Source organism: Pangasianodon hypophthalmus, chromosome 20, assembly GCF_027358585.1.
Source record: "Pangasianodon hypophthalmus isolate fPanHyp1 chromosome 20, fPanHyp1.pri, whole genome shotgun sequence".
NCBI lineage: Eukaryota > Metazoa > Chordata > Actinopteri > Siluriformes > Pangasiidae > Pangasianodon > Pangasianodon hypophthalmus.
This window is the reverse complement of record NC_069729.1, coordinates 15,106,063-15,125,497: the sequence shown is the minus strand read 5'-3', so window position 1 is coordinate 15,125,497 and position 19,435 is coordinate 15,106,063. Positions and strand designations below refer to the sequence as shown.

The window sequence follows — 19,435 nt, the reverse complement described above, 5'->3', positions numbered from 1 at the left end:
GAAATCTCTCTTTCAATCAGAATTACATGAAGAGCTTGGGTGATTGAATATTCTGTGATTTTATTTCTGCCCAGATTGGAAATATATATGTGTTTTCCTCAATTCCAGCCAGAATTCCAGAATTCAAAGCTCTAATCAGTTAGTTACATTTGGCTAGACATTTCATCAGTTTTGCCTTTTCAGCTAAAACTGTTTGACCACTTGTATTTGTGCTTTGTAGAAAATCTTCAAATACTTTCAGTAATCACAGAATTGTGGATGCTTTGAAACAATATTTAAAACTCAAATATTTTAATTGCCATTAGTCCTGTCTATTTGTCTCACTACTGTCTTTACTGAGAGCACATTAGAAAGAAAAAGAAAGTCAATCAAAGCAAAGAGTGTGATCCTACAAGCTGATTAAATTTGGCTATTAAAATGACAGCTACAGAGTCTCACTACATTTGCATATGCCACAATATTAAAGTTCTACAAATGAAGTCTAATAAAGTTAAAAACTGACATCCAATGAAGGATTATTTCAGAATGTATAAAGTTATAGCTAAATGATTGTACATATTAAAAGAAAATTGAATCCTGAAACAAATGTTTACACTGAAATATTTGTGATTATAGTGATTCTGGTGCTAATTTGTTGGTTGGTGTTGTATTTTTATCATTCCCTTGAGAAAGTAGCAGTTGCCAGTCAATGGCACAATGGCATTTAAAAGGAGAATTTTTTTTTTTAATAATCTCAAACATAAGGGATGACTTTCTGATTTCACTGCAAGAGCTTCTGTTCTCTCTCACCATTCTCCGGCCACATTCAACATCATGAAAAACCTAACATAGGAACACCGGAGATAACAAACATTGGACTGAAAAATCCCAGAACCCAGTGCAGCTATACAATGCAGTTGCCCTGAATTACAGCAGAGACTCAGCTCAGCTAGTTAGTGATGTATGAGATGACAAGCATGATGGCATTGACATTGGTATTAGCATGAAATTTGAAGCTTGGGAAGCTGAACTGTTTGAGCAGAGTGTACAGATGAGGAAATGAGAGAGCTGGGCAGACTATAGGACTGAAGTGCTGCCGCATCACTTCTTTTTTCATTAAAAATAAATATTTGACGTCACTGAAGGTCGCATGTTAATTATAAAGGTTAATATGCAAGTCATTCAGGGTGGATTTTTCCTTTAACATTTGAATAATGTAACAATTAGAAATCCACTTTAAGAATGAACATTCTTTACCAAACACATTGCAGAATTAACATTTGCTATGATGTAATGTAATTCAAATTCAGAAGTAAGCATGAAATAGATGCTAAAAATAACAGAATCAATCAGATGCATAACAAAAAGCCTGAAACAATCAAGAGGCTCGAACAGACCAAAGCCAAAGCCAATTACATGCTTTGTGATACTAAGGTTAACATTAGAGACTATGAATAGCTCCTAATGAATTTAATGATCTAGCGAGCAACAATAGCCAAGTTCTTGTGGTTTTCCTCAACAGTACCATATCCCTGCTGGCCATTTCTGTTATACGTTAATTGAGCTCAGCCTCTTCATTAAGCGAAGATGAATATTCATAATGTGAAAATTGAAAAAGAGCCCACAGTCTGCATGTGCCAGCTATGATAGCCTTCCAACCAATACAGATTCAATTAGTGGCCATAATAGCTGCCGCTATCTGCCTTGCTTTCTGTTAAGCTTGCAGCGAGAGCAGATAGTAAGTTATTTCCAAGAAGGACGTTCCAGAAAACCAGGCTTGTCGAACTTGTTCGATTTTACTTCACATTGCACCTTTCTGTGGTAAACAATCCAAAGATATGCTACTCTACACAATCAAACATTCGGTATTAGCAGTGGTTAGGGCATACTTCATATCACTAAAGTAGATTAGTGACTGCTACTTAGTGCTAACAACTTGCAGCATCTTCATTAAGTCTTCATTAAGATTTTCTGACCTCCAGATACAGCATCTAACACATGTCACATCACATTAACATTCACACAACACTCGACAACACCAACATGGCTTTCAGGGGCAAAATAAATCTTTTTTAAAAGGCTGGTGGGGGAAAAACAGCTTCAGTGGTGGGAACTCTGCACTGCATTCGAAGTCCTGAGGCTTGCGCTGCTTTCTCCCTTACAAAGGAGCCATTCAGGAGCAGTGTAGGGAGAATGGCTGTTTTTCTATGGTGCGCCAGAATCTTGGGAGATCTTTTGGAAAGCAGCCATGACTTTCCTTCTCCTATTGCCTTGAGAGGCGATCTCTCCATCATTATGAAAGATGGACTTGTTGGTAGCAATGCTATGCCTCGCTGTGCCCTAATTCTCTGTGCGTTTTCTTGTATTAAATGGCTGGCAAAGACTAGGCAGTTTAAAATTTTGTGTACGTACAGTGTCTTGCATAAGTAATCACTCCCTTAAACTTGAGTAACCACCTGGAACTGTATGCAAGTTTTGAGCATAAATCACATTAGGTAATAGCATTACGGTGAAAAAAAATAAATCCTAGATGTTTTAATATTGTCTCGTCTGGGAAGGACATTGCAAATGAGAAGACAACTTGGTGACTTCGGTGGGACACTTGAAGGATGGAATACTATAGAATTACAATAGTATAGTATTTCATATAAATATAAATCTATTTAATATAGGCTAAAATATATACTAATGTATATTTATATATAAATATGCTATTTGTAAAATTATATTTCATATAGTGTTAAAAACATAATAAAGCAGGTAAATATACTTTCTTTGTGCCTAGATGAAAATGTCATCTAACACCAACGAATGTTTTAATAAAGTGTTAAAAAATGTTTTAATGAACAAGTTTGTGTCCAGTATTTTTGGTAATATACATTGCACTATCGTGAGAATCTCTAAAAATCGCACATGTGAATCTGATTTCAATCTCAACCCATGACGAGAAATTGATTCTTGATGCATCTAGGGTTTTGGTTTCTATAGCCTATATCATGTTTTTTTTTTTTTTAGTTTGACCAATTGCTACTTTTAAAACATTATCAATACTATTATTTTCACCCATCCTGAAAAACACTTAATTAAGTAAACTACAGTAAACTACATAAGAACATACAACATTGATATCAATAATATACATCACAATACTTTTCTGAGAGCATCTAGTCCATGATAAGTTTCCAAACTATATTTTTAATCACACTAATAAATTAATAACTGGCACTGAGCATCCATTTTTCAGTGAACTTGTTCTGTGTTAAATACTATTTATCGATTAAAAATGCTGTCTGTTTTTCAGCAATATGACAGAAATAATCACAATACTTGAAAACATTTCTATGATAAATAAAATGTACCACAATATATAGGCTTAATGCATTTAATGTTTATTAATTATCAGATTCTTTTTGTTTCGGGTGATATTTTCCATCACTCACGCATAAACCAACGCAAAAGTCAGATTATTACGTTTTGTACTTCAACATAGAATTGTTCAAGATAGGATTATGACTCAGTGCACATCACACTAGGTTCATCACTTGTAATCAATACTTGCTAAGATGTACTTACAGATGTGCAAACTGCCATTTTGCCTTATGACTCAGCAGAGCACGACACCAAACAGCTGACTAAAACTTTAAAGAACATCCCAGAACAGACATAGCACTGTGTTATTTTCTCAGGGGCTGGTGTGGCTCATTAATTAGACTGTTGCATTAATACAGAGTAGGAACTGAGTGAAAATGTGTTCTTAACAACATGGCTATCAGTGATATTTAACCAGTATAAATAAAAATAGGAAAAAAAAAAATTCCTGTTTGGAATTACCTAAATCCGGTGTGTCTGCTCCTTTAAAAGTTTTTGTTATTAGTATTGTTATTATTGTGTTATTATTATAGCTCAAGAAGTAGATTATAGATGCAGTTATTAATATTCTGCTGATGAAAATGGCAGAGTAGTGGATTTCAGAATAATCTTTATAATCAATCATTACTTTTGTTAGATTGTATATATAGATATAGATATAGATATTGATATTGATACTGATATATATACATGCCTGAACTCGATATATACAGTATATTATTTGCTGTTGTGAGTTAAGTTGCTGCATTTTCCTTGGTGCACCTGTTGGAAAGCTGGCTGAGCGCTCTCGGCGCCCTCTAGCGGTCACAAGTGGTCATGACAGAAATGGTTCAAGGACCACGACGCACTAAAATCCGTGTAGAATTGAATAACAGCGCACCTTTAATACTAATCATACTAAAAAATATATGAGAGTTAACATTGTCCTTCTTCTCGGAGTGATCAGACAGAGATGTTCCCCCTATCCCCGGCTTTAGAAAGCCAGATTCCGCACAGGCGCGTGCAGCTGTCGCCAGTCATTTGTGTAGTTTTGCTGTCACTGCAGCAGTGTTTGGTGCGCATCCTTATTCCGCTGCTGTCGCTTTAGTTTGTGCTGCATGCTGCCAAATGAAACGAGTGTGATATCAGCACTCACCCACTCCGAGCTTTTCGTCCTCCGTCGGCGTCCACATGATCCCCGGTTCACGAGCTAAGCATGAAAGTTCCGCTGCAATCACAGCATCTGCTCAGCAGGGCTCTGGTGAGCATACTCACACACTCCACACTCCAAACGCAACATGACAAACCAAAGTGGCTTCTCTTCTTTTCCCCTCTCCTCTCTTCTCTTCTCCTCTCTTCTCTCCTCTCCTCTCTGCCACGGTTTCCGGTCTCGTGCGCAATCCTGAAGCCTCCTAAAGATCAGCGCAGCGGCATCTCGCGCAGCACAAGAGCGTTTGTTTGTTTGTTTGTTTGTTTGTTTAATGAATTAATTTCACTAATCTCCTCCGTCGGTCTGTCGGTCAGTCTTCCGTGTGTGTCGCGAGATTAGGATGTTACGCAGTGGAGATTAGAGGAGCTCGAGGGCTTTACCCACGTGCGCGTGCTGTGCTGTGCGTTTTGGGGTTTTTTTTGTTTTGTTTTTTTTTTTTGTTTGTTTGTTTGTTTGTTTTTTTTCCCCCCCGTAACCCCTCGACATTGAGCCGTCCCGTTGTTTACCGGTGTTGTGAACTGTATGCTCTTTACAGCGCACGCTGCGCCATCCCCCATAACCCCCCCCCCTCCCCCTTCACCCCCCTCCCCGCGGTTTCCGCCGTCACATGACGCGAACTGGCTGTCACACAATACCGGCTCGAGCTCGAACTCCGGAGAAAGGCGCGCGCTGCGGACCGGACTCCGGAGGCGCGCGCTCTTTGCTCCTCATAAGACCGGGGTCCTAAACCGAATATGTGCTCAGCTGTCAGGCTTTACAGCTTTCATTCCTGCTGTGAGCTGGTACTGAATCCCCAGTGACTCCCTGCTCTGTGTACAAGTCCTTCCAGCAAAGTCCCACAGCCTTCACATGTGCACTGCAAATTCATTTATTTTCACGTGATTTTTTTCACATGAATTCAGTAATTTTCACGTGATTTTACATGATTCATTTATTTTCACATATGAGAATTTTTCACATGAATTCAGTAATTTTCACATGCGATTTTTTCCCATGCTTCATTTATATTCACTTGTGATTTTTTTTTCATATGATTCATTTATTTCGCAAGTGATTTTACATGATTCGTTTATTTTCACATGTGAGAATTTTTCACATGAATTCAGTAATCTTCATGTGATTTTCCCCCAAAATTCATTTATTTTTATATGAGATTTTATCACATGATTCATTTATATTCACATGTGATTTTATTTCACATGACTGATTTATTTTCACATGATTTTATTTCAATGATACATTTATTTCGCAAGTGATTTTTTTACATAATTCATTTATATTCACATGTGATTTTTTCATGTGATTCATTTATTTCACAAGTGATTTTTTACATAATTCATTTATTTTTCACATGTTATTTTTTTTCCAAGCTTCATTTATATTCACGTGATTTTTTTCACACACAATTCATTTATTTCACAAGTGATTTTACATGACTGCTTTATTATATATATTCACGTGATTTTTTCCATACTTCATATATATTCACATGTGATTTTTGCACGCATGATTCGTTTATTTCACAAGTGATTTTACATGATTGATTTCTGCTCGTGTTATTTTTTTCATATGATTCATTTATTTCACAAGTGATTTTTTACGATTCATTTATATTCACATGTGATTTTTGTTTATATATTTTACATTATTCGCATGAAGTCACACGTTTGCTTGAGTTGAAATGAACTTTCACATGTTTTTCACACATACCACTCACATAATCACATGTGAAAAACATGCTTACATATGAAATGTACATGATTTTTCCATAAGGGAGATAACTACATTGGAGAGGGGAAAAAAACACAAGTAGTGCACTTTACATCAAATGAGAAAACCTTTTGGTCTGAAGCTTCTGACTTCCTAAAGGGGAGAGAGAGAGAGAGAATGATTCCAAGCACCCTGAGGAGATAGGGGATAGGGGAGCAAATTCAAATTGTCCAGCCAGGGGGTCAGTGCACCTTACAAATTCACTTTTCAGTGTGGGATTTGTGGTGGTAACAGGCTGAGAAGGTCAGCCAAGACTTCTGTATCCCCAGCCACACATTCCAGCTCCTCCTGGGGGATCCTCAGATGTGCAGTGGAATATGTCTGATACAGCTTTACCAGGAGCCAACCAGGGGGCATCCTTAAAAGATCCCCTAAGCACCACAATTTGCTCCTTTTGATTCAGAGGAGCAGCGAGTCTATTCCGAGGCGGTCCTGGATTATCAACCTCCTCACCTTTTCACAGAGAGTAAACCCAGAGTCCCTGTGGAGGAACCTGTACTCACGACAGCTGAGGAACATAGACTGACTGGTAAACAGACATCTAAACCAAATTATATTTATATAATTCACATAGTACCACCCCAGTGATGAGGAAAAGTACAGTTTGGTACCTTTATTTCTGTGAGCGTATAATTTCAGCACTAGATTATTTCTTTACAAACCAAAGGAATCAAGCGCTTTCCAATTTATTAGACATGATTTGGCAACCCTGTTTGCAGAACTTTCAATAAGGTCTCTTAACACCATCATTTGGAAGTTTTTTTTGTTTTTTGCATGAGCTGTAATGTAATGTGGTGGCTCAGTTCACACTCACTGAGCAGAGACCACCTACGGACAACACGCCACATTCTGAATGTGGGTTAAGCAGCCATCTGTCCAAGCAGCAATAGTTCCTCATCCTCACAGTAATTATCTGGACATAAGTGTAGCAAGTGTGAAGTAGAAGTGCACATGGAAACAAATTTGTTTTTTTTTTCCTTATTGCAGAGTGATGATCCGTTAAGATAAAACATCACACAAATAATGTGAGAATGTCAACACTTTAATACTTTTGCTAGTGTGTTCCAATACTGTCTGATCAGAATGTAATCAAGGTATCTTCCATGTATTAATATGGTTTGGTTAAAAATTAAAATGTGCACTTTTTTTTGCATTAATCCTAATGTAGTGGATCAGTCTGCTTTGTTAGTTTAGCACTGGAGCTGTAATAATAATAATAATAATAATAATAATAATAATAATAATAATAAGTTTGTTATATAGCACCTTTCTCAGACCCAAGGTCACTTTACAAAATAAAACGTATAAGCATAAAACAACATGAAGAAAACACATAAATATGATATATATGTATATATACATATGTGTGTGTGTGTGTATATATATACATATATATACATATATATATATATATATATATATATATATATATATACAAAAACTGTATGAGGATTATGTTGACTGCTCTTCCTATTTCATTTACCATCTCATTCATTTTGCTGTTTGTGTGTGTGTGTGTGTGTGTGTGTGTGTGTTTGTGTAAGGATGTAAGGAATTATAGGGAGATTACAATGGAAAGGTGGCTTTAAACGAGCTCTCCCAGAAACACGCAAATATCAGGGAGTCCCACCCCAATCAATCAGCCATATCTCATCTGATGAGTAATTCCTGTGTAATAGGTTCTGCATGCAGATCTATTCATAATCAGAGTTAAATCAATCTATGATTATGCAGAGCCATAGCCACCCACACACCCACACACACACACACTGATGCACAAGAGGATATGTGTATTCAGCCATATTCATACAGCCATGCAAGATCACAAGCACATGAACAGAAGATGTCACGTCGCTGTGCAGGGACTGTAAATTGATTTTTTCCAACTCATGCTGCGTTTTTGAAAATTGATTTTTTTAAATTCTGTGATAAACAACAGGCTTTCAGTAGACGATGGTAGTGTTTTGTCCTCTGTTCTGCATTGTTGCTTGTGTCATGTTCATAAACACAGCTTAAAAGATCTATGAATTCTGAATGTCCTGTTTAAATGTCACGTTATGTATTGGTAAGTATCTACACTGAGTTGCCAGTTTATTCTCTAATAGTTTTTTTATACCTGTTAAACTAGCAACTCAGTGTATTTTTGCACATAAAACCTGTGGTATTGTGTTTTCTCTCTCCATTGGGGATGATGGGAGTTCATCAGTTTCATATTACTGAAAGACAAAACTCATTTTCCTGTCGTTTATTTATATGCAGTTCTAAAATGTATATTGCTTTGGATGTTTAATTAAAGTAAAATCCCAAGTGGTATTTTTATGTAACAAAAAAAAAGCATAATAAAGTTTCATATATTTTAAACAAGTTATTTTAAATGCATACATATATGCATGTACATTTTAATTGCAAAAGATTGTATCATCCTTTGTTTCTCAGCAACATCCTTTGTTTTTCTGTCTGAAACAGGAAATATGAGATAACCCTAACCCTAACATAAATATAGTATGGAATGAACAGTGATACATACGGAAAGTAGAGTATCACAAACCACAGTGCTGTTGAATGCTGGATTCTGATTGGTCAGAAGCTGTTGATTAATCTTCTATAAGAGCAGCTCTGAGAATAGATCTGACTGCAAGGTTTATATTAATATGCTTGTTCAAATAAGTCATTGTTTCTATAGTAACAACTCACACAAGGGACCTGTGTACACAGACAGGTTTAAAAAAAAGTGCAATTGTTGATAAGGTAGTTTTCTGAGATGTTTATTTAGCATTTTTGGAAGGAGTCTCCAGTATCAGAGATAAAGCTGTAACTTTAAGTTTTCAGACATGTGAAAGTCTTCAGAATGGGGAGTTTAGAAATTTCTCCATGACATGGGCATTTTTTCATCTTATTATCCTAGAGAGAAAAAAAAAAGAGAGACCAGTGAGGGAATATTTTTTAATAGCTACTAACATCTGTTTATAGCTATTACATAAGTGATAACAGGAACTAACTTGTTTCATGGATGTTCCACAACAATAAATATAGCTATAAACTGATAAAAAAGTATGAAATGTTGTTCTTTCATTTTTTTTTTTTTTAAAGTGTTAGCATTAGCAAATTGCTATTGTATAAGAGGAATAAAACACTTTGTGAAGTGATGTGGTAATATAATTATGAAAATAAAAACAACCAAATTGTGAGGAAACATGTGGAGTTAGTTTAGATCTATAGAATAACTGTCAAACCATCACAGCACACGGAAACTGAGATATGGCACACCTTTTGTCATGTTTGCATCATAGCTCTCAGTGTTAGAGAGACCTTCATTATCAGTTAGAACTGTTCCTTCTTGAACAGGTTGGGACTTCTAAAATGGGTACCCTACAAAACCAAATCAATTCTACATGCAATGTTTATTTCTTTCAAGAGCATATAGCACATTCTGTTTGAAGCCCGAACACGCACTCCAGCTCCATTGCCATGGTGTTCATTCGATTTATATATGCATCATCAACAGATGGGTAAATTCCATCTGTGTGCTTATTTTTAGGGTGTAAAGGTGAATGTCTGGCAATAAGCATATCTTGGAAAAATCTAACAAACATCCGGAACATGAGGTAACCATGGTGATGCAAAGAGACACCTGCCGAAGCTCTTCAGCGAAGCTCCCTGTGTGTGTGTGTGTGTGTGTGTCTGTGAAGTGGCTTTCATATGCCCTTGTGTTGTCTAAATCATGGACTTGTGCTTTCATAATCAGCTCTATTCAGTTTAGACTCATCTAATTGGAAAGTAAGAAGGCCCTCCAGAATTAGTCTTAATGATCGCCAGAGAATCTTGTAGTTATTTGAGTCACACTGAATGAAATCAAAGTCTATTGATGTTTGATTGATAGTGAGGTTGTGTAGAGTGATAAACATGTGCTGTTTAATAGTTTACTCAATAGGTGTTATGGGTGATCCCAAGACTGGGGTTCCATCTGTATCATATGTATGACATTAAAGATGTAGGGCATTTTAAACATAGATAAAGTGTTCTCTACAACAACCTGTGTGCATGTTTCGGATAAATAACCGAAAACACTAATACAGCCTATGTATAGCGCTTTGAAAACAGCATTTTTGCCTGTCTCAGCTGACTATAACGTCATTTTTACCTTGAAATATAATCATTAAAATTGTTACATTCAACCCTGTTACCCATATAACAGTAAAATATACAAAGCCTGTTAGCAAAGAAAAAAATTAAAGCTTGACAATAATGCAAAAAATGCAAAAGGCAAAAAATGCCTTATTCAGTTTGATGTATAACAGCATTCAAAACTCTTGACCCTTAATAACCTTCCTGAGCTACGGTCCCAGTCTTTAACACCTGTTTTATAATGGGTTTGATAAATCAAAAGTTGGGCAGTTAATAAGAAAAAAATACATACAGCATGATCTATTTGCTAAGAGCGTGCCTTTAGATGTAATCAGAGCTAGCCTTGGCCTTGAATAAAGAATTCAGTGAAGAGGAGTTGAAACAGTCTGTAACAGTCTGTACTCAGTTCACTGATGTATTTATCTCAAGGTCGGTAATGAACCAGAGAGAAGCTACTGCTGTTAAAGAGAAATAAGGCTTTGAATAAAACATTTAGTCTTTGGACAGAGTTTCGCTTTAGGAAAGCTCAGGGCAGCAAAGCATTGGTATTTTGTTTGGATGTTTGTCTTACATTCTTAGCAGGATACACTGATATGCTTGCAGATGTAGTCTTAAAAGCAATGGCCAAATTTATAGTTTTTGGAGGATCTGTACTTTCAATAGCCAGAAATTTCTAGAGCTATTATCCATTTGTTGACTTTTAAGACAAGAACTCAACACAAATTACTGTCTTCACAAAGAGGCTAGTTATATACACTCCTGGGCAAAAAAAAAGGGAAAATATTAAGCTTTTAATGGTCTTAACAACAAATAATTGGTCAGGAAATTGGCAGGAATTAAAAAAATAGATAAAGGGAGTTAGTATGGGAAAATTTTGTACACCTAGACATGTGTTAGTTTGAATTTTACATAAAACATTTTAATCATTATCATGATTTTACCTTTGCATACAAGAAGACTATATAAGTGCAGCAAAAGTAAACGAGGAAATGGTGGCACAGGGGCTCTCAGGAGTGCATTTGTTTAATTCTTGCTAATTTTCTGACCAATGATTCGTTGTTAAGACCATTAAAAGCTTAATATTTGCCATTTTGGGCTCAGCCCATTTATTTTGCCCAGGAGTGTACTGTAGATTTGTGTTTGTGTTGCATCAGAGGTTTATGACCCAAGATCAGCCCTTTGATGTTTAAAATGACAAAAGTTGGCTGCTACTGACATCTCGTGGCCATTTTGTAAAATAATAAATTCTTGAAGGTTGTATTTTGCAGAGGCAGATATAATAATAATAATTCTAAAGATGTTTAGAATAATTCTAAAGATGTTTGAGTTTTCCAGTGCTTTGCAAATGGATCTAATTCATCCGTTTTCCATTAAAATTGGAATTTCTCTCCCTATGAAAGTGTAAATATCTTGTATACGTAGTTATTGTTTTTCTTTTTCTTGTATTATTGTATTATTTTTTTAAATATAGGCTTAAATATATTAAATATACATATATTTCTGTATATATGGGTACATATATATTATATACAGTAATATTTGGGGATGCTCTAATGGAACAGTCTCCCAAACTAATATTAATGAACATTAGAGAACGTCTTAATGAAACAAATGGCAGAATGATTCACTGTGATGAACCGATTCTTGTGAACGGATTCAAAATATTTACTTGCTAAGAAAAATTGAGCACCCTGTAATGTAAAACTCTCTAGAACCTGAAAAAAACAAAAAAAAACAATAGAAACCCTCAGAGAATTTGTAATGTTTTTAATAGTTATAATGGGAATTATATTGGTTTTAATGGAAACTGTAATGGTCTCTACTGGTCATTTGTTGCCTTATAGTGGCGGTATGTTATGTCTAGTGGATACCATTAAGGACGAATAATGGTAATGGTAATGGTTTTAATGGTTAGCTGATGGTTTGTAATGGTATTTGTAGTGGAAACCATTAGAATTTCTGTGATTTTTTTTTTTTTTCAGGAGGGAAGCCTAAATACATTTGGTTTAATAAATACGTTTGGCAAGAAAAATATGTTTATCTTGTAGGATTGTTCTTATTTTAATGTGTTTGGGGAAAAAATCTATTTGATTCGTCCAATACGTTCAAGTCGATCAATAAGAAAGAATCGATAACACATCACTATTTAATGTAACGTTGCCATAGAGACAGTAATTCACATTCATCCACATCATTTTGGTTTGAAGAAATAGAAATTGCACCAACATAGGCTGTTTATATTTCAGTCTCATTTCATGGTAGACTGCTCAGATAGGCTATGAATCTTATTATTTATTGCTGCCATGAAGGAAGATATCAAAATAGTAAATGCAGATTTTCTCATGCTCAAATGATTTATAAATAAATAGTGTTTAATAGCATAATTTCATTGCCTATTTGGAGTTTAATAAATGAATTTAGAGTTTACATGGAAAAGCATAATGAACATTGATGTTGACTGTAAATCTTGACTAAATAGTCATGCAGTGTACACTTCTGGGCAAAAAAAAAAAGGGCCAAGCCCAAAATGGCAAATATTAAGCTTTTTAATGGTCTTAACAACAAATTATTGGTCAGATAATTTGCAAGAATTAATTTGCAAATGCACTCCTGAGAGCTCCTGTGCCGCCATTTGCTGGTTTACTTTTGCTGCAGTGAACTGTTTGGGGAAAAGCTAGAAGCAGGGAAATTCACTTGTAGAGTCTTCTTGTATGCAAAGGTAAAATCATGCTAATTATTAAAATGTTTGATGAAAAATTCAAACTAACGCATGTCTGGGTGTACAAAATTTTCCAAAAATATATTCTGGAATAATTTCCTGACCAATAATTTGTTGTTAACGCCATTAAAAGCTTAATATTTTGCCATTTTGGGCCCATTTTTTTGCCCAGGAGTGTATATAATCAGAGAAAAAGAATTACACCAACAGCAATGCTGCACATAAACGCATACTTGGGTTAAAATGTGATTTTTCTCTAATGCAGAAGTTGTGGACATGTTTCCACCACTGGCCAATATTATTATTAAGAAACTTAAAGATTTATTTGTAAGCTGATAATTGTCACAATTATAAAACATATTTGTAGATGGCATTCTCTTTTGGAAAAACTTATGTACTTTACTAATTTACCTTTAAAAAAAAAAAAAAAAATATATATATATATATATATATATATATATATATATATATATATATATTTTAAAGGTAAATTAGTATATAGTGTATATATATATTTTCATAAGTGGCAATGGCTGAAGGTGAAACAGTGAAACAGCAGGGGGCAATGTGCAATTAAGCTGAATATGGTTAGGCAGCCATTTTTTTAATTAAATAAAGGGGATCATTTGAACCATTTTGTGCCAGGATGTTTTAATTTCTAACTGCTTCCCCCGGTTTGAATACTGTTCTGTGCTTTATTTGTGCTAATTTACTAGTTTTATATATACAGGCCTGTGAGTTTATTTGGCACGTTTATACAGAGCAACTTTCAAATTACACAGGGCCATCCCAACAGCCCTCAGCAGTTCTTTGTTGGCTCAGTGGTTAAGCTTTAGGGTTACTGATCAGAAGTTCAAGCCCCAGTACTGCCAAGCTCCCATTGTTGGGCCCTTGAGCCAGGCCCTTAACCCTTTCTGCTCCAGGGGTGCTGCATCCTGTCTGACCCCAGCTTCCTAGCAAAGCTAGGATATGTGAAGAAAAACTAATTTCACTGTATATGTGACAAATAAAGGCATCTTCTTTATGTCTTAATTGAAATTAATGGCCACTAACAGAAAAGTGTTGTTTGCAAAAATACACTCATTTTAAATTTTATCATAATTGGGTAACACCTCTGAGAATATTTCATATATATGCAACAGTAATGGAGCTAATAAAAAAAAAGATACCATCCATTATAACTTTATATAACCTACCGGACTGAGTTTATTTATTAACGTGTTGAATCGTAACTTACCATGAAGCTTGAGTGGTTGATAAAAACTGTGTTGTTGGTTGGTCACATTAGCCTGGGGCTTTCTGTTTGTGGGTGCACTGCAGCACCGGTATCAAGGTAGAAGAAGCGTTTGAAATGGATTTTGCCGTGAAATCAAATGAACTGTGACGTTTGCGAATCTTTCAAAATTGAGCCATTGAAATGCTCTGAAGCGACAAGTGACAAAACAGGAGCACGTCAGGGGCCAATCAGATTTCATCTGGGGCCAATGCCCTTGTGGTACTGCCCCTGGATCTGCCTCTGATGACAGAATCTTGCTCAAGGCCCACTTTTGTACATTTAGTGAGATACAACTAAACAAGAGAGCTGGCGTGAGTTCTGATACTCTGGATTGCCACAAAAATCAGTTTGTTTGTTAAAAGTAGAGTGAGAGACTATTTGTAATATTTGGCAAAGCACTCATCATATTCTGGCAGCTTAAAAAACATATTAATCAATCTGGACCACCAACATTCAACCAATCAGGACAAAGAGGCATCTCTATTTGCCTGTCAATCATGCTGACTGTCAGTTCAAAAAGCTCTGCCTGTTGCAGTAGTTCTTAGTTGTTTTAGGCCTAGTCCACACTAATGCAAACAATTGTCTTATTTGTCTTATTCATGAGCATCTTATCTTATTCGTTTTGCCCTCCTGACCACACTAAAACATCTTTTCAAATCCACGCAAAGTGGATAAATCTGAAAACAAAACAAATCTAAAAATGTAGCTTTTGACATGCGATTGTCATGTGATCTTCACAATTCCAAAATGGCAAATCTTATTGTAATGTATTTCTTTGGAACTATGCTGGAACATGCAATAAAGTGTGTTTTATGTCCATATTGTCAAAACAATTGAAAATGGCAGAAATGATGTAAAAGTTGGTTCAGAAACCCAGTGTGCATGTCCAGCATGACGTTTTCTTTCATTTTTCTAACATTTTATTTCACTCACAGACATTGGGAAATGTCTGAGTAATGGACCGAAAACACAATTGGGGCCAAAAGATAAAAATTAATTAATTAATATAATAAAAATAAAAATTACCAAATAAAAATGGTTAAATTATCTTCTAGCATGTTTGCATGGTCATAGCTTTAGAATTCTCTTAGAACAGTGGAGAGAGATTGTGTTTGCAATTTGAGCTCCAACACATTTAATCTTACATTGTAAAGAAATTTAATAAGTGACATTAGTGCTTTAAACACTAAACAGAATATGTATTATAATTTGTTATTCTATACAAGCTCAGGGGTCCCTGGAGGACTAGTGGTTAGGCCACGGCGCTCTCACCGCTACGGCCTGGTTTCGATTCCTGGCCAGAGAACCGTCCCCAGGCACTGGGGTTGCACATGACAGTGCACTCCCAGTGCTGGTCCCAAGCCTGGATAAAACTGGGGAGGGTTGCATGAGGAAGGGCATCTGGCGTAAAAACTGTGCCAAGTCAAATCTCGGACCAATGATCCGCTGTAATGACCCCTAAAGGGAGCAGCCGAAAGAAGAAGAAGAACAAGAACAACATTCTAAGCTCAGAGGATGCAAAAAATATGCTAACAAACATGTACATTAAATGTATTTTAATTGATTTCACACAAATATTAGTTTATACAAAAAGATTTAGAAAAAAAATCTGTACACAATGAAATAAATGTGTAATTTTAGGTGATGGCAGAAAAGTGAAAAGTCATTTCATCAAAAGATTTGTCTGATCCAAGCATAGTGACCTTATAGTCTTGTAAAGTGAAACATAAACCATAAATTATATTGTTAATGAAATGAAATAGCTTCATGAAATAGATTCAATAATGATGGCACACATTCAGCTTTCTCAAGAGGTCACTGGTTGTGATCTAATAAAATACGTCAAGCAAGATTTTTTGGAAAAATTATATTAATGATGCAAACCAGAGTAAAAATGAACACCAGATGGAAATGAACAACCACACTGTTACAGTTGCACAAAACATCTTGAGTCTCCATCCGCTCAGTGTTATGACACGTAAACGTATTGTTCAATACCACACACTGGGTGAATTTTTAACTTATTAGCACAACATATACACCGTACAAATAAAATGACCATAACATGATGCATATTTTGCTCAGCACAAAAAGTACAATGAACTGCTTGAGTAAATTTGTTATTAAATATAAAGTCTTTATATTATACCTCTTATTGTGGACACACAGTAAAAACATTGGAATGTAAAATGCAGATATATGATTAAAGATTAAACATAGTTTATATGATGTACCAATTTCTATAATCTATCACATATTTGCTGAAGCCATCCATGTTGTTTTGCTTTGGTTTATCTTCCAAAAATCAGGCCAGTTTGGACACTTCTTTCCTATTAGCCTGTCAAGATGAGAAGAAAGAAATCCCTCTTACCATGGTCCAGTCAACCTGGAAGCCATCTTCCTGAGTAGAGACAAAACTCAGATTGGCTTTTTTTTTTTTAAATTCTGTCCACTATACTTCATGCTCATTTCTCCCAGATGCTTCCATACTTTGATGTTCCTTCCGTGCAAACGTGTGGCCCAAAATGGAACAATGAGCCTCTTCCAGCACACCGCAGTTCAGTAAATGATCATTACAGTATGAGAGGCTAAACACTACTTAACCATGAAAAGGATACATGTTGCTAGTGGTGAATGAAGGCTAACAGAGCTCAAATGAGACCATGCTAACTGGTACCACAACCGTATTAGCAAGACTTACACAGTTTCTTATGACATGTAATTTCTGCTCAGTGTATCCACAAACACAACAGAGACCTATTTAAGATTGTTCATGGGAAAGACGGTTTTCCTGGCAAGAAAAGAACATCCTGGTGTGCTTAAGAGGTATACAGAGCTTCCTCCAGAGACTCTTGCTTTGGTCAGATCAGACATTCTGTATTTCAAAAGTTCATAACATACTGATATATGAATCTTGGAAATGTTAAATCTATAGGAAGCAGGTTCATATTTGAATGACAGTTTGTTTCACGCAGCCTGGATGATTGTTAATTTACTTCAGAATTAGCCCATTAGCAATGTCACTGCCCCTTAGGAACCAGAGCCGTGGCCTTTTTTTTAAAGTTTCACAGGTTTTGCCAGGAAGTGAAGTGAGAAGGGAGGAAACTGGACCACCCGGAGAACAACAGGAGAACATTTTCAGTGTCAAACTCCACACAGACAGCAACCTGAGCTCAGAATACAACTAGGAAACTTGGAGCTGCGGGCGGCAATGCTACTTGCTGTGATGAAGGCACAGATATTACTAACCAGCCCTGTAATTAGTGAACCACATTCTTCTGGATTTCATTAAGTGCAATTGAACACCATTCTGAAAAATCCTGAACTAACAATGCACTGCAACATGTTCCAGTGATTCTCACGACCATCAGTCTGGCCCACAACATATGGTGTAACCATTCACTACGAAATAATACAAATCAAACAATGCTTAAAGAAAAAAATGAATACTATAGCTGTGTCAAGACTATCATTTTTCTTCTATTCATAATTGCTTGATAGACAAGCAATGTGTTCAAGGATGTCTTCTAGCTGTTAATATGAACTATTTGTATTAGTCATTTATATTACCCTTTCAGTATTAATAGCTCATAATATATGTGAGATGGTCTCTGAAAACCTGTCTGGTGTCTCATTGGGGTTTTTTCTGTCTATAACATTGATGAAAAAATATTCCATCAAAATGATTTTTTTAAAACTTGCCTAGCCTTTCTTTGTCCAAAGATCACATTGGGTAAGGAGTCTGTTTAATGAATGCGGTGACAAAAACAGTTGTCTAAAACTTCGCTAGCCAAGTTTGATGTTCTCACACAGTGAACAAGTCATTAGATAAGCCTGTAATTTTCACAAAGATATATGTGGTAGAAAACATCAAAATGTCACAGTGTTAAGGGCTTTCCCAGGCTGCAACACATTTGGGTTAAATTTCTTGAATTTAAATTTGACTAGCTAACAGAACATTTGATTCTTTTTCTTGATTCCCTGCTCCTAAGATATCGATTCAGGATAATATCTGACTTTTTTGTTCAGTGCATGTCTTTATGTCTTTTACATTTGATTGGGATATTAAGTGCAGCATTTTCAGGAATCACAACATGGTCCTGAGTGAGCACATTGATGCATTCCCTTACCCAGTGGGCTTGCAAATGAATTTATGATTTGTCCACCCCTGATACTGATTAATGCATTGCTTAAGGCACAGCGACAGAACAGATCTCTGGCCAAAAATGTGTTTATGCTCACTCGTAATGAAATCTTTCATCTAACCATTCAAAGGTTTTTTTTTCTCAGCTTTGCCTCTCGCTCAGTTGCTCTTAATTATATCCTCATATACTCATGTATAATTCTATGCATTTTTGTGATTCCAAAAGATAATTTTTCCTAACAAGAGAATGTTGTTTAGAATTCTAAACAATAGGTCACCAACATTTATTTCTTTGGGGGTTTTGTAATCTGGATTCCTTTAGTAATCAACAGCAACAAGGCTAATGTGGCTAATTCTAGAACGGTATGTTGTTCTCCCAAGACAAACCCAAATGTCTTTTTGTTTTTCTCAAATGTCTGTTCCTCTGGTTTCAGTGGAGTGGCTCGATCGGTGGATTTTGCCGCCGAACTCGAGCCTTGCGGTTCTCGGCTGTCTGCTTCCACTTTAGTGTGCGCAGTTTCTGCTGTCTCCGTTTCTCGCGGTACCACAGCTGCTCGCAGTACTCATCTGCTGTTAGACCACTAACGCCGATCAGATGCAGCTCCTTGTAGCTCAGCGAGGATGGTGCATAGTTGCCACCCACTTTGGGGTCAGAGTGATGAGTGCTGCGTGTATTTGATACATGCTGCTCAGAGATGACGTGCAGCTCGTAGCGAGCTAGCGTGCGAGAAAATGAGTGCTCATGAGCTGTGCACAAGTAGAGCCCAGCGTTTGAGGAAGTTATCTGCTGCAGGAGGAGACCTCGTTTTGTGAGGATGATGTCTTCACCAGGGAGCAGCTGAGGAAGAAAATGTAATCTAGCTG

General features: G+C 36.2%; 2 protein-coding genes across 5 annotated transcripts in view; both read right to left on the bottom strand.

Moving 5' to 3' along the window:
• Positions 1–5,039, bottom strand: part of dock3 (dedicator of cytokinesis 3) — a 234,638-nt gene extending 229,599 nt beyond the window's left edge. The window contains exon 1 of the mRNA XM_034314016.2: positions 4,484–5,039. Coding sequence (XP_034169907.1) covers positions 4,484–4,520 — 37 coding nt within the window. The 5' untranslated portion in view covers positions 4,521–5,039. The remainder of the gene's footprint in view (positions 1–4,483) is intronic.
• A 10,929-nt stretch (positions 5,040–15,968) lies between these two features.
• si:dkey-49n23.1 (semaphorin-3D) overlaps positions 15,969–19,435 on the bottom strand; it is a 62,440-nt gene continuing 58,973 nt past the window's right edge. For all 4 annotated transcript variants that reach the window (XM_034314025.2, XM_034314026.2, XM_034314027.2 and 1 more), the window contains one exon: positions 15,969–19,409. In XM_034314025.2, coding sequence (XP_034169916.2) covers positions 19,002–19,409 — 408 coding nt within the window. In that variant the 3' untranslated portion in view covers positions 15,969–19,001. The remainder of the gene's footprint in view (positions 19,410–19,435) is intronic.